At 37.9% G+C, this 16,380-nt stretch overlaps 1 protein-coding gene across 3 annotated transcripts in view; it reads right to left on the bottom strand.

Annotated features, from left to right (window-relative positions):
- Nucleotides 1-16,380, bottom strand: part of KAT6B (lysine acetyltransferase 6B) — a 207,006-nt gene that overhangs the window by 49,266 nt on the left and 141,360 nt on the right. For 2 of the 3 annotated variants that reach the window (XM_030797859.1, XM_030797858.1), the window contains exons 5-11: nt 14,267-14,382; nt 13,941-14,022; nt 11,359-11,491; nt 8,548-8,603; nt 6,567-6,688; nt 4,665-4,780; nt 2,063-2,204 (exon numbers count right to left, since the gene is read on the bottom strand). In XM_030797859.1, coding sequence (XP_030653719.1) covers nt 2,063-2,204; nt 4,665-4,780; nt 6,567-6,688; nt 8,548-8,603; nt 11,359-11,491; nt 13,941-14,022; nt 14,267-14,382 — 767 coding nt within the window. Of the gene's footprint in view, nt 1-2,062; nt 2,205-4,664; nt 4,781-6,566; nt 6,689-7,674; nt 8,604-11,358; nt 11,492-13,940; nt 14,023-14,266; nt 14,383-16,380 lie in introns of all 3 variants that reach the window. The other variant, XM_030797860.1, reaches the window with a different exon arrangement.

Below are 16,380 nucleotides of genomic sequence, written 5' to 3'. Positions count from 1 at the left end.
TCAGTTGTGAATGGTGTAAGAGGAACAAAGAAAGGGAAGGCCAGAAAATCGTAATGTGTGATTATTCATCCTTTATTTTATAAGTTTTGTAGGAAACTGCTAGGAGAAAAGTTGCCCAAATGTTATACTCTATTAACTCAGATTCTAGAATAGGGACCTCGGTACTTATCAAATCCAACTCCTTATTCGTATAAGTGAATTTTACATACATGCTTCTGATGTCTCCCCTCTCATCTCTGGATGGTCCAAAAGCACCTGCCCTGAAAGAACAGCCCATTCTTACCATCCTAACAAGACTGATTCCCTTGCCCCTGAGAAGACGTTCCATGGATTTATGAGAGCTTCAATCCCAATGCTGACTCATGCTGATTTATTAAATAACTACTTAAGGCCAACAATGTGTTTTGAGCTTTGAGAAACAATGTTTTGGTTGGAAGAAAAGATCTAAGGCATCAAGGAAGGAGCCAATAGGAAAGCTGAACTTGTGACATTAGCTAAGCTTCAACTGTGAGCAGCTCTGTCACCTCAGCTGGCTGGGGCTGGCAGGATAGCTTATCAACAGGAAGGTCAGGCAACATGTATTCAGCCTTCCTTCTAGCCCACTGGTTCTTACTGGGGGTGATTCTGCCCCCCAGGGGATGTCTGGCTACGTCTGGAGACATTTTTGGTTGGTACAACTGGAGGGGGTGGTGGTGCTACTGGCATCCAATTAGCAGAGGCCAGAGATGATGCTAAACATCCTATGCTGTATAGCATAGCCCCTACAACAAAGAACTAACCAGCTTGAAATGTCAATAGTGCCCAGATTGAGAAACCCTATGCCTAGCCTTTAGTAAGAACTAATATATCAGCTAATCTTCCAGCAACAATACCCTTCTTCCTCCAAGCTTGCTGAAAGAGCCTGATAGAAAAGAGAGAGCTTTAAAAAAATCATAAGACACAACTGGAGTTTCCTGTGTTCTCTGATCAGTCTTGGGGAAAAACTAGTGGGCCCAAACCTGTCTGAGAAGGAGCCTGGCCCATGTGAGAAACCTACAACCTTCCCTTTATTTAACAGGATGGCAAGACACCGCAGGCCAGAAATAAAGAGAACTGTAAGGCAGAATAATACGTTTCAGCCTGAACAATTCAGAAAAAGAAAATCCAGAAGTGAAACTATATTCCAGAGAAAGAAGACATCAAGTTTGCTGTACAAGGTAGGCTTGTTTCGAGCACCCAGGAATGAGCACCAATGCACACCATGATGGGTCACAGAGGAGAAAATGCAGCAGACAACAGAAGTGTGCAAGTGGAGGGAAGAGCATAAAGGAGAGATGTGAAAAGCCCTGAAGACAGACAGTAACCTAGGAGAAAGGCATGGTCCCCTCAAGGTGAAACTGACTCAGCTTAACTGAATCTCTGAAACTGACAACAGATACATAATTAAACAATGCAACTATATAGAGGCAAGGCCTGCTACTAAATCAATTCTGGAAATACAAAATGTCTTCAAGAAACCCACAATGACAGACATATGGCCACAAGGGGTTCCTGTGAACAGCAGAGTTCTTCAGGGGTGGCCATCTACCCAGATGGGAGGGAGTCCCAACATCTGCTAGGGTCTCACCAAAAGGATTATCCACCCTGCCAAGAAGTGGATGGAAACACAGGTGGTTGTGTATTGAGGAGATACGTACAGCTGCTCAATTCCCTGGAAGAGTGAGCACCTGCCAGACATTGGCTGGAGCTGCTGAACAAAGCTCATTTCTCCTGCCAAAGAAAGTGGAATTTATAAAGAGCTGAGGAGATCATAAATTCACTGGTGAATATATCTAGTGTAGACAGGGATTTTGGGGAAGACAAAAATGTTAATGTGATGAAGTAGGGATTCTTCATCAGTCTAAATGGTTGCTTAATATGGTTAGATAAACATTCCAAAACATGGAGATGTTTTAAAGGGCAGTCTGAATTTCAGTGCCAAAATTAAATATACTTTGCACCTTCTAAACACAAATCAGCACATAGTCAACAATTAGGAGTACTACATTTCAGAAAGCTGAATTTTTTATTTACACGTGCTTACCTCAAATACTGAGAGGTCTTTCCTTCGGTAAATTTCATTTGCTGGAGGATGAAACCATCCACACTTCTTGGAGTGTCTTAGCAAAATATTTTTACTTTTCATATATTTAAGACAGAATTCACACAGGTAAAGCTTTGGTAATCTGTTAAAGTTTAAAAATCACAGAATCTATCAGATAGATTACACTGTTGGGGGGGGAAATTAAATATTGTTCAACTTTCTCTACATCATAAAAAGGCTGTATAATAACATTGGAGGCTGGGTGCAGTGGCTCACGCCTGTAATCCCAGCACTTTGGGAGGCCAAGGCAGGCAGATCACCTGAGATCAGGAGTTTGAGACCAGCCTGGCCGACATGGTGAAACCTCATCTCTACTAAAAATACAAAAATTAGCTGGGCATGGTGGCACATGCCTGTGGTCCCAGGTATTTGGGAGGCTGAGGCAGGAAAATCGCTTAAGCCCATGAGGTGGAGGTTGCAGCGAATCGAGATTGCACCACTGCACTCCAGCCTGACACCGTCAAAAAAAGAGTGAGACACCATCAAAAAAAGAAAGAAAGGAAAGAAAGGAAGAAAGGAAAGAGAAAGAAAGAAAGAAAGAAAGAAAGAAAGAAAGAAAGAAAGAAAGAAAGAAAAGAAAGCAAGCAAGCCAATAGTAAAGAGAGAATGTAAAAACAACCTTACATTATTTTTTAATATAATCCATAATATGTGCTCCCTTTACTTTGTGAACAAAGAATTTGTTTCCTTAAAAATATCCTATATAAAGAAAGCTTTACAGATGTGGAACCACCACCCTAAAAATCAACTTAATAAGGATACTAACCTGTCAAGGGACCAAGCATATTTTTCAAAATTCACATTTACTATCTTATTTCCAATTATATATGGTTAGTGGTATAGCTATAATATCTTACTCAGAAATGAATTTATTATTTTAAATAATCTGCGTATATATGAGGCTGAAAAGTCCTCGAACTTAGTTGTTACCATTTCCACTTCTGGAAGAGGTAACTTTAAAGTTATTATCAGAGATTTATATATGGTCTAAATGCAGTAAATAGCAGGGCTGAAAATCAAAAGATCTAATTTGTTTTCTACCAATTCCACTGTTACTTTGAGTAAAAGACAAATACTTCTCTTCCCTGCTGACTTTTTCTCCACCTTAAAAATTAGAACACTTTTTATTTCCATATCTTAATGAACATGGCTGGTATTTATAAGAAAATGTTTAGAAGCACTTGCAAGGTCTTTGGAGTATAAGAATGGGGAAAAAGGTTTTCGAGAGAGAGGCAGACACGGATGAGACTACTTTCAAATCTTGCACTTATGTACAAATTTTATTCAAATCTTTCAGAGAACATGGCTTATGATTACCTACGCAAATTAAAGCTCATAGTCATTTAAAAAAATTGTTCAAGAACACACAACCAAATGGTACAAGCTAGGAGGAGAAACCAAAATTATTGACTCTTACTTTTGTCACTTAACTTTTAGAAAACACTTAGCATTTTCTCCAGTTACGTGATTGGCCAGACACTCACATGCTAATGAAAAAAAATAAGATCTATTCTATAAGAAAATCAAGTTTATAAATACTGAAAACTTTGCAGACTAAAACATTTTTGAAGATACTAGTAAAGTGTACCCTGACATACTTCATGGAAGAAATCTATTCTCAATGTACCCATTTTGGGATATATTCGTTCACAGGCTAATCTTGAGTTCAAGACAAACAAAAACTCGGCTATCATTATTTTCGCCTTTTTATTTTTTATTTTTTGAGATGGGATCTCGCTCTGTCACCCGAGCTGGAGTGCAGCAGTGTGATCTCGGCTCACTGCAACCTCCACCTCCTGGGTTCCAGTGATTCTCCTGCCTCAGCCTCCCGAGTAGCTGGGACTACAGGCATGTCCTATCACACCTGGCTAATTTTTGTATTTTTAGTAGAGATGGGGTTTTGCCATGTTGGCCAGGTGGGTCTCGCAGGCCTAACACCTCAGGTGATCCACCCACCTTGGCCTCCCAAAGTGATGGGATTACACGCGTGAGCCACTGGGCCTGGCCTTCTCTTCGAAGTCACAAATGGTTCTAAAAGTAAAGATTTGGGGAAGGGTCTCTTAAGACTACCCGTTCCCACCTACTTTCTCCCATTTTTCCTTCTTTTGCTAAATTTCTATTAAAAACTTGAAAACAAAATGCCAGAAATCAGAGATAAAACTAACAGGCCTAATTAAAAAATATAAAAGGCAACTGGAGAAGAAAGTCTACCCAATAATTCACCATGGCAAATTTCTTTTTTTTTAATTTGGTTTCATACAAAGCCAACATTTCCCCAATTAACCAAGGAAAGAAAGCACAATCTAGAAGCTAAATGGCAAAATTTATAATGCCCGTGTCACTAAGGAGCATAAGGAATTTACTGAGAACAAGGAATACTATAAAAAGGTGCTGGCAAAAGCAATAGTTTGGGAAGCACTTGGCATTGACTATCAAAATTTGTTTCCTAAAATCATCCCTAATTCCTGCTTTAGAATCAAGAATTTTCTTTTCTCACATATGCAACATTCAAGTTATACACCTGCCAGACTTATTCCATTACCTTGCATATTCCTGTGGGTAAGGCGAGGAGTACCAGGTTTGGATTTCATATTTACCAAATTCAATCACAGAAGGGTACCGGCCACAGTCTTCCACCCCACTCTCACACTCTATTTTCTGTCAAATAGAAAAAAAAGGAAAATAATAATATATATACTTCACTTACATTTTGGTTCTTTCACCAGTGATTATGAAAACTTATCAAGATCAGAACACTAATCTTAATTGTGAATTTGCATGGCCTTAAAACACTACAGACCCTTATGAAATAGGTTGGTGCAAAAGTAATTACTGTTTTTATAATTACTTTCAATGGCAAAAACCACAACTACTTTTGCACCAACCTAACATTACCTTTGTGAAAGATTCGCAGCAAACGAATACCCTAAGAAACAATATAGCAAAGGAAATAAGTATGGTATAAATACATACAAATGTCGATAGAACCGGATTTAACAATCCATTGTAACAGATTAGAAATTAGGTGATTATAAATGATGTGGCTATTACACAGGCTTATTTATTACAGATGCTTACAGTTTCCTATTCCTCCACGAGGTAGTATTTATCACAACTGTAATTAAATAATCAATTGTGAAATCTGCAGCTTAGCATTTGTCTCCTCTTATTTCCTTTATTTCCATGTAGTAAGCCATATGAGGTTAAGAACTCTGCCTGCCAGATTCACTGTGGTATCCTGGTGTCTGGTACAGTGCCTGACACAGAACAAGAATATTTCTTGAATAAAAAAAGCCAGTTTTACCATGTTGGAATGAAAAAACTTTAGAATTAGCAGTATCTTTCAGCTAATGGCCTACTGTTCATGTTTATATATGAATGTCAGAAGTAGGCCAAAAAAAGATAATATTTAAGGACTTTGAATCTTTTTTTAAAAGAGGTGGCATCCTGCTGTGTTGCCCAGGCTGGAGTAAAGTGGCTATTCAAGGGCACAATCCCACTACTGATCAACGTAGGAGTTTTGACCTGCTCCATTTCCAACCTGGGCTGGTTCAAGGACTTCCAACCTTAATAACTGGGGGAAATTTGACATTTATCTTAGCCAAAGGAAAGCTGATACAAGGCATCCTGATAGATCAGGGCAGAATGAGGGTTGGAAATACCCAATAGCTCTGAAGGTAGAAACTGTCAGGAGTATTTAGCCCAACTGGCTGCTACTAAAAATAAAGCATTAAGAGCCTACAGAAAACCCCTTCCCCACAAAACAGGAAGTGGGGTTGGGTAGGGAGTCTACCTGACCACAATGGTCACAGAAACCGAATGTAGTCACTGACACAACAAATTCACAATTCATAACAGATTCGTCTTTGAGAAGTCTGACAGCCTCACCTGTCAATATCTGGGTGGTAATAACTTAAGCAGAATTAAAGTGGAATCACTTAAAGAAATTACTGGAAAATAAAAATAAAACTGACTACAACTGATCGTGAAACAAAATATTGTTTTCATCAATGCAAAAGGGCTAAAAATATGAGACATTTTTCATATGGCTGGCCATCTGTGTTGGAAGAAACATTGGTAAATTTAACAGCGATGTTCTTCTTTTTGTTAATGATTTTAAATTGTTATTTTCTAAATTTAGGCAAAACTCATCAGAAATCTATTCCTTCACACCTAGAAACGTTTTCCAAAATCTGCCTCAACTAGTGCTATTCTGTTTTATTTTGTGAGACCGGCTGAGCCCATACCTACTTTTAAGAGTGGAGACAATTCTACTAAGTCATTGCTTTTTAATGTACAGTCAGTAAAAATGGACATGATAACGGCTAAAGAATCACAAAGGATGTTGAAAGGGATTCTCTATAAAATCAACACAGTAATTCCATATTAATAGTTAGAAGCCACATTTTATACTTGCTACTACAATGTGGGATCCTCGCCTTACCTCCCAAGAAAGTTCCTGGGCCTGCTTAAAAACATCCAAATCCTCTTCAGTAACGACATCCTTGTTTCCAATCACATTTACATCTGCACTTTCTTGTTTGATGTTTATTTTTATTTCAGTATCTGTCATTTAAAACCAGCAGAAAGTGTATTCACTGACTTGAATCATGAGTAACCACCATATATTACCAAAATGGCACCAAATTAGCATACTGGGCAAATAGGGATTTTTTTTTAAAGCTTTATAAATAAGCTTTTACATCTAAGCACTGCTCATAGATCCAGCAGTATCCTTTCCCTGCTATACTCAAATTTTTATTTGAATTTATCACTGTCATCTTTTTACAGCTTTAATAAATATATGAGGGAAAGTAAGAGCAATACAAAGCGAAATCATATTTTTCAACCAAGATTAGAAGTTTTATCAATGTCTAGTTATACCATTCCCATTATCAGTTTTGAGATAATAAATTCTACCACTTTGTCCAAATGACACATTTTCGGTTTTTGTTTGATAAAGGGTAGCAAATGTAATGGGCCAATTTGTTCAATGAAATTATGAAATCCGTTTTCTCCCTAAGGTGGATACACACACAGACACACTCACATCCAAAAGCACACATCACAGAGTAACAGATCAGGCTTTGCTGAGACGGAAGCAGGATGAACTTTGTCATGAGAAAGCAATGGAGCAGAGGGAAGAGCTGAAACACCCTCTGTTGGAAGCACTGACAGCACACGACCGAACAGCGCTGTGGCCGCAGAGGCGACATGGGGGAAAGCATGGCAGAAGCATGGCAGTGGCTACTCATGCGGGACTACAAAGCCATAAGCAATGCTATGGAGGCATCTGGGGGTCCTAGTGTCACTACGAATGGAAATAAATAATAAAAGGTGGGAGAGTATTAGTTGGAAAAACAACATTTTGGAGGTTTAGTCAGCATTAGAAAAAGGTCAAAGTTTCACTGCTTCTGTATGAAAGTGAAGTGAGAACAAGAGAAATAGCTAAGACCTATGTGACAAATAGGAATTGATTGGTTGATTTTTTTCGGGGTTGGGGAGAAAGGGACGGGACGCAGGTTTGGTTGGAGCTTTGACCTTTTGCTTACCATCATCCTGATCAGGTTTAATCCTTCCGTCTGTCAAGCTCCCCTTCCCTGGTGAGGGGGTCCCCATCTGAGGGGTCACTTTATATTTTAATCTGCCTAGCATCCTGTGCTTTTTAAGGAAAGTTGTTCGCTTGAAGTGAGCAATTGCTTTAAAAATACTTCCTCTAGCCATCCCCCAGCTAGAGGAGGAGGAGTGAGAAATAAACCGACTTCTAATATCTCTTTTGCCAAAGAAGTGGGCTTTAGATTTTGCCGTGGAAGATAATTCAGTTTTACGACGCATACGTTTGGGTGGTGCATAACTCGGGTGTCCCTTTTTGCGAGACTGTCCCTGAGTGGTATAGATATGAGAAAGCCCATCAAAGAGTGCCTTCAGCTGGCTGTTAGTGGTAAGGCTGCTCAGGGAGGGCACACTGCACTGGCTGGAAGAACTCTGGGGAGAGGGAGAAGTGGCCGTGCTGGACTTTTGTGAACTGGGGCTCTGACCGGAGATGGGGGTTGGGGGTGGAAGTGAAGAAGGTGGAGGTTTTAGCTTTTGTGTGGTACCTGTAGCCAACACATGAGAAGTGCATGACTGTTTCTGAGAGACCTTTTTCCTTGGACGATAGTGCTTTGAAAAGTCTATTATTTCACCTCGTGATCTGCGACCATCAGGTGATGGTGTAAAAAACTTAGTAAGGCCATCAATGAGCCCTTTGGTTTTCTTGTTAACTTTAAGTGTAGAGGCAGAAATGTAGGTGGAGGTGGTGGTGATTTTGGTGGTGGCACCAGGCCGAGTGGGGTCTGTAACAGCCAATCTGCTGCTTGAGTCCTTCCCAGATGCAGCATGACCAGATGAAGGTGTGGTACAGACTTTAGTCTTTTGACCCCTACCAGGTGACCCCCTTCCTGTGAATGCATTCATGGATCCTTCATCACTGGTTACAGACCTAGGCAGAAATTTAGAGAATAGTATCAGCATTTAATAAATAGAATTATAAAGGTATCTAAAAACAAATTTATTGCAACTAGATGCATTCAATGGGCTTAAACTTAAGAACTGTATTTTTTGTGTGTGCCACCACCTAGATGTTTCTCTGTTGGAAAGGCAGCAGCAACTGCATTTGCATGTCATGGTTCTTCCAGGGCCCATCCACCAGGTACTGGAAGAATCCATGTGGACCCAAGGGCAATATAAGCAAGAAAAATGCCGAAGAGACTAAAAGAACACCCAATGCTTTAATTATAATTAAATAAAAACAAGCTATCCTTTGGTGTTGTCACAAGTAGTTATGATTTCCTGAAATGTCTTTTTTAAAGGATTAGGAGGAAATAAGTCATATGTGTTATCCAGAAGCAAAAGAAGAAGCTTATCTAATCTCTAGTTAAAAGTAATTTTTAATTCAATTTGCAAACATATAAATAGAGTTTGGATATGGCTATAAATTTGTACTTTTTTAAAAGAAAACATAAAAAGACATCCTCTTCCTCTCAGCAGTTTGTGCTTAGGATGGTAAGATAACCAATAATACTCTCTTAGGAGAGAAGACAATTAACTACAGCATAAAATATTGCTGAAAAAAGGACAACAATAGCAAAAAACTGAAGAAATGATTAAAGAAAAGCTACAGCGGGTCAGACATGACATGGAGAGTCTGGTGAAGAAGCGGCACATTTACCATGGTCATTATCAGACACTTGGCGTCAGAATCTTTGTACCCCGGTTCTGCCCATACTGTTGAGTAGTTCTAGAAACTACAGGTCACTCGCTAACACAGCTGCTTACGTGAACAGCAGCCGACTGTCTTCACCTCAGGCTAGGGTTTGCAAAGCTACCCATTTTGTAGCAGAGTTTTATACAATAGAGAAACATTTGCAGATGAATTATGACAATGCTGGGGCCCAAGAATGTACTTTCAAAATGATCAATTTAGCTGAAGGTGAATAATGACAAAATGAAACCCTTAAAAAGATACAATACTGAATTATAAAAATATCTTAAGTAATTACAAATTAAAGAGTATATTTTAGTGATCATCTTGTATACAAAGATTTAATGACCAGATTTCAGCTGTTAGCTGAAGGGGAGGTAGGTGCAGCTACCAGGCTCATCTGGGGTGGCTGTATTGCCAGGGACTCTGCCTGGCACCACCAATTCAGCCAAGTCAGGTGAACACTAGAGATCTCTAGTGTCACTAGAGACACAGTGAGAGTTACCAACAAAGAACTTATCCAGGCTAAAATGTTTCACATCAGAACGCTGCATTTGGATTATATCTGGGATCGATTGCCCAGAAAGGATAATATGCTTATAAAGCACGTAAAAAAGGAAAACTCCCTAGACTGTCTTAAAAATTCCTAAGCTCAAAGGACAATTTTGGACAAACAAAAAGTTAGGATTGGTGCCAGATGCAATTTTCAGCTGTGTCCTTTGTTTAGAAAGTTTATATCCTAATTTGGTTTTTTTAATTGGGCCCTGAGGATATGGTCCCATGTTGGGAACAATGCTTATGCAGGATGAATGCAAAAACATATAATTTCTACTTCAAATGGTACTACCATGAAAGATCTTATTCATAAATGTTTCATGTTTGCCTCTAGAAATTTTTTCAAAATCTATTGAAAATGTCTACTGGTTAAAGCGTTTTCGCAAAGTTTCAAAGAACACTCTAGAAAGGAGCCTGCACTTCTTACTTCTTCTTAGGAGATAAAGGTGCGGGAGAATACTATTTTTCTGAGAGCAAGTAAGATAGTGAGAACTGCTTCAGATAAAATTAGGGGAAAAGGAGTAGGCAAGGGAGTGAGATTCTTGGTGTCTGTTCAAGGTGTGTGCAGAGCATGATTCTTTCTCCATCACAATGACCCTTTCACTAAGCCTGAAAAGATGGTGTTAGTCTGTTGGTAGAAATGCTATAGATGTGCAAGTCTACTGATTCCATTTGTAAACACCTGAATGCTGATAGTCAAATCTATACACAGGTTAAAATAAATTCATTTCACCTCTTATCTTTTCCCCGCTTTTCCAACTAACTCCTGCTAAATGCTCTACTGGGCTTTAATGGCAATTATATGGCAACAAGATAGTGAAAATGGGGTTATCATAGTAGATTTCCAGGCCACTGTGAACATATTATTTTACATATATGTCTGCACAAGTGCAGTTGTCAAATAGTTCTGTCTAACTCTTCAGAGGGAAATGGTCATCTGCAGGTTTTTCAGAAGCTCCTATTTCATAAAGGAGATCTTAAAAAGTGGTAATGCTACATTACTATCAGAAGAGAGAGGTATTTTTCTAAAATGTTATCTGGAGTGACAAAAGAGATTTGCTATAGACATGGACAAATCCCTCTCATTTTAAAATTCCTATGAAAATATTTACATAATTAAGCTCTTCTAATGCTCAGCCAGTAATAAAGTAGGTTGAATGACTGTTTCCAATTCTTACATTCTGCTTCCATCCTGCTGCTTGAAAAATGTCACTTAGTATCACAGCTACTGCCAACAGAAGACCCCAAAATGCCAATGGTAATTAAAAATGTTATTTTCAAAAAATTTCCACAGCTTATGCAAAAGGAGAAGTATTTTTCAACCCTTGAGTTTGAAAAAATGATGCCAAAAAACCCCTAAAGGAATCTAAGAGAATAACAATCACCTATATTTTAAAGCAAAACATAAAAGATTTCTTTTGATAAGATCTCAACCTACAACAATCGTTGCTTTAATTTATTTTTCGGTCGTCCAATGGGTTTTGCATATCGTCGTTTTATTTGTGCAGCTTTCTCATGAAGTAGTTTTCTTCCCTTTTTCTTTGGTCTGCAGACTTGGCAAATCCACATCCCTGAATTAATATATATATGAGAAAAATATTTTAATGTTTCATTTTAAGAGAAGATATTAAATATAAGTTGCAGCTGTAATAAGCTGCTCAAGGATGCCTGTATGCTGAACTTTACTCCAAAAAATGTGTCATTCCCTTTTGTCATTTTCCTTAGGAAGCCATCACTAAGGTCAATTTCCCCGGAGTGAAGGTGGTGAGGTGGCCCCTCTCTCAGAATCCTTCCATAAAGCTGTTCCCAACATGTCATTAAGCCTCTCACCAACATATAAACACACATGAAAACTCGCCCCTGTCAGATATTATATCTTTTGATTTGAGGGAGACATTTTCAAATCAGTCCATTTTTGGAATTTCTAGAAGAAAAAAAAAATTGTCTTATCATCTCTTTCTGGAAAGTTCCAACACTAAAAAAAAAAGTATCAGTATAAAGTATAATTTTAAAACTTAAATAAAGGTTTTGAGTACTACAGAACTACAATGATTCAAACTATACATCTAGCATAGAGAAATAGGTCAATGGATAAGAATGGAAAGACCAGAACAACCGAAGCCTACAGAAAAGTTTAGCATATCAAAAGGTCATATTTCAAATCAGTGGGGAAAGGATGAAATGATTCAATAAGCGTGACAGAACAAATAGCTATCTATCTGGAAGAGGAATTATTTCCTATCCTTTACAAGAATAAATTCTAGACAGATGAATATTGTAATATGAAAAAATAAAATGTTATAAGTACCAGGAAAGATATGTAGATATTTATATAATCTAAGCATGACTGACATTTAAAACTGAAGCCATAAATAAAAAGATTCATGAATATGACTACATAAAAAAAAAAGAGCTTCTGCAAATCAGGAAGAAAAAGGTAAAAATCCCAAGGGAAAATGATTAATGGATAAAAAGAGGTACTTTAGAAAAGATGATATACAAACAGCCAAGAATAAAACACAAGAAATGTTCAATCTGACTACTTAAAAAGAAATAATCAGACATATTTCTATTATCAAACTGGTAAAATTTTAAAAATAATAATACTGTATTTAATCAAATCTAAGATACTGTATGATGCATCTGACTTCAAAAATATTAAAACATTAAAAAAAATGTGTCTTAGACTCAAAGAGATATAGTAACGGTGAGTACTGGTCACAATACAGGAAAATAGGTATCCTCATATACTGCTGGACAGCCTGAAAACTGATGCAGCCTTTCATGTATCTAGCCTTTGATCCAACAGTTCCTCCCCTAGGAATTTATTTCAAGGAAATAAGTGTGGATGGAAAAAATTGGAAACATTTGTAATATCCACCCTAAGGGATTGGTTAAATAAATTACAGTTCATTTATATAGGGGGTTGGAAAATCAAATACCTCCAGGAAGGACCTAGATTGTATAATATATGTGACTGAAGCAAATTGGAACGTAAGACAGCAGGGAGTAGTGAGATTGTGGCAAACTGGAGCATGCATGCACCACCCAGAGGACTCAGATTCAAACTTGTAAAAATATTGTGCCAACCAAGCATATCTGTGACCCACAGTTGCCAGGTTTGTAATCCCTGCTCTATACTATGGAGTTCTACATACTTATTAAAAACTATGTTTAGGAGAATATTTAATGATGTAGGGGGTGCTTATAATCTATTAAGAGGGAGGAAAAAAGTACATTACAAAAACATGTACAGAATGTTCCATTTCCCTTCAAAGGGTATGTGAAGGCAGAGAAGGAAATTTCCAATTCATTTTTATTTTTATTCCATTTGTCTATCTGTACTTTTAAAATCTTCCACAATGTAAATTATGGATTTTATAATAAGGCAAAGTTATTTTTAAATGTTTAATATATTGCAAAATGAGGGGAAAAGGCTGAGCTTAGCTGATTTACACAATAAACAGAAGAAAATCCACATTCCATCAGACACAATCAGCTATAAGATCATTCAGGTGCTCGTGTTCAAAATATCAACTAATGGCCAAGAAAATGGTGATGGCTTCCTGTTGTAGGACTTTGGAGTCACTATCATCCTCAAAAATATAAAATTTCTTAAGCTCTAAACACTGTGCTGAATAATATGGAAAGTGTTCTAAACTTTTGACCTACAGAATCTAATCTTATTCTAATAGGGGAATGGTTTGGAGAGAGAGATGGTCTTTTCATCCCTGGGTCTGAATTAGAGCCTTTATTTTATATATATGTATGTGTATATATATATATGTGTGTGTATATATATATATGTATGTATATATATACACACACATATATATGTATTTTTTTCCTATGCTTTTATACTCCTCTATTCACAACCTGTGCTAAACTTAGAAGTATAGGGAAGGTGGGAGGGATGAAAAAAATGCTTAAAGAACCTGTATACCTCTGAGCTGTCAGACCTCAGGACAAAGCTAACCAATATGTAATAAAATACATTTTTAGTACAGTTTAAAAGTTCACCTTTTGGCATTCTGGAAAGTGGTGGGTCACAGCATTCCATATGAAATCCTCTATCACAGGAATCACAAAAAAGCATATTATCCTGTAATATAACATATTAGAGACTAATTGAGACTGAAACCAACTGTAAAAGGCCAAAAATTCTTTTGTTACTGGCTTAACATTAATACAATATAAGCAAAGTGCACCAAGATCCTGGTTGCAGTTTGACATCACATGTATTTAAAACTTTAGAAAGACAGTAGCCATGCTCTATAAAAACAAAAACACCTTAACACTAGAAATTAGCGAGTTACCTGGAGGCGGATTACGGGAGCCATACTTACAGCATTTCTGCCTTGGACTCTACAGGCACTGCATGTCTTGCATTCGATGCACTGCCACCTTAAGGCCTTTACATTTGTTGTTAATTCAGGACAAAATTTCAAACAGGATGGGTGTCCTATGAGAATAAAAAGCAAATTGCTTGATGGGAATGGTGCTTTTGACTTTTTTAAACTCCCATTCCCTAATATTTAATAGATAGCTGATGAGGCTAGCCAATGAACCTTAGGAACTTGAAAATGCCAACAGATCAGAGAATCCAAATTACAGATTTTCCTTTCTGCCTTTTCCTCTTGCCTTCTTTCCCTGTATATAACAAAATGACTGTACAAATGTTTTCCCTAAGAGAACTTAATTTATACCAATTCCAATCTCAAGCCTTTGAGAACTTGAAGATAACACAGGCTCAGGCGTTCTTACTCCTGCACCTGTACTTGCCGTCTTCATCAACCACCATCTACCCAGGGGGTCCTGGTTTGCCACACACTGAGGGGAGTTGCCAAAGTTCAAACAACTCCTGCTCTCTGTGTGTGATGAAATCATAAAACTCAACAGATAACTAAGTAAAAAATTGAGGCTGCTTAACATAACTATAGATGCCCTCCCCTACCCAAATCCAATAGTACACAAAGAACATCCCATTGCTGGGCTAGACAGAGGATATTCCATTGCCATCTTGCCCCTGGGTCACTGAGTTTAAACTCTGGATGCAGGAGCAGAAACAGTGAATTTGAGAGACAGAGTTAAGAAGCTGAGAGATCCAGGTTAAAAGGGACCCACCAAGAAGTGCAGCCTCAGCAGGTTCCCCCATTTTCCTGAGCATTGAGTTTTCTATACTGTTTGGGGCACACTTTTCACCTAGCAGCACTCCACACACCAGGTCTTACTGCTCACTTCACAGAGGAAAACTGGAGACCCTGAGGGGCAATGCCATTCAAAGGAGCCAGCCATGAGCCAGTGTGTAATAGATTCCTCCAAGAGGTGTGGGGAGCGTGAGCCTAGATTCTTTGGAAGGCTGTACAGTTTAAAATCTCATGGTCTTTTATCACATAAACCTGAAGAGATCTCCAAACTTGATTTTATTTTTTTAAACCTGGTCTTTAAATAGTAAGAACATTAGTAAATCCCATGTGAAAGAACTTACAACCAAGCTGCAAAGGAAACCTGAGGGGTAATAAAAAAAGCAGATTCTGCAATTTCAAAACTGTTTTATAATTTCCTGACTTTGGCAGGCTCATTGTTTAAATATGTATTTTGGATTGCTGCCAAAAAGGTCCTCCTCCCTAAAGCTTAACAGGTGCTTCATAAAATTCCACCCACCAGGAGATTTGGCTTTTTGAAGTAAAAACATTCAAAATCAATCACCAATACCGTTAATAAAAGCACACTATTCCTGAGTTAAAAAAAAAATTCTAAACATCTGTATTTAAGATGTTGAGAAAATAAAATATTGTCACAGGATTATGACCTCAGGCAGGAGAGACACCCAGGCAGATGCATTTAACCTGTGACACTGTTCTTTTACGAGGCTTCTCTCATTCAAATGAATGCAAGGAAAAAGTCTGAATAGATAAAAATGGTATCAGTCTCGTCTTTCTGCTCAGGAACGGCAAACAAAGACAGCCTGATTGTCGACTTTTAAGAAGCACACTGAAGCGGGGAGGGGAGAGGTCTACTTTGATCAGAGCCCTCCCCTCTGTCCCCTTATATAGTAAGGGGGGTAAAAACTTAACTTTTAAAGAACAGCAATTTAAATTCCACCCTTAAAATGGGTCCCATCAGCTTAAAAGTATACCATTTACTTCCCCCCTCTTTTTTATTACTTCCTGTAAAGCATACATCATGGGCACATATGACCTCAATTTCACGCACTGAATTTTTCTCTACATTCAAATCTGCTTTTGTACTTTGTGACTTAATATTCAGTAACTAAGGTAATTCACATCATATTACATTACTATTTATTCTCACAGGTATCTTATGAAAGAGACGTTTTAATTATACAGTTTGAAAATTAGTGAATTTCAGCCATTTTCAATCAGGGGCAAGGAATATTCTTTCTCTTAATGGTTTCTCTCACTTTAAGCAATACTGTATCTCAACTACTACTATTTAA

Source organism: Nomascus leucogenys, chromosome 18, assembly GCF_006542625.1.
Source record: "Nomascus leucogenys isolate Asia chromosome 18, Asia_NLE_v1, whole genome shotgun sequence".
NCBI lineage: Eukaryota > Metazoa > Chordata > Mammalia > Primates > Hylobatidae > Nomascus > Nomascus leucogenys.
Note: the sequence above shows the minus strand (reverse complement) of the source record. Positions and strands in the feature narration are given on the sequence as shown.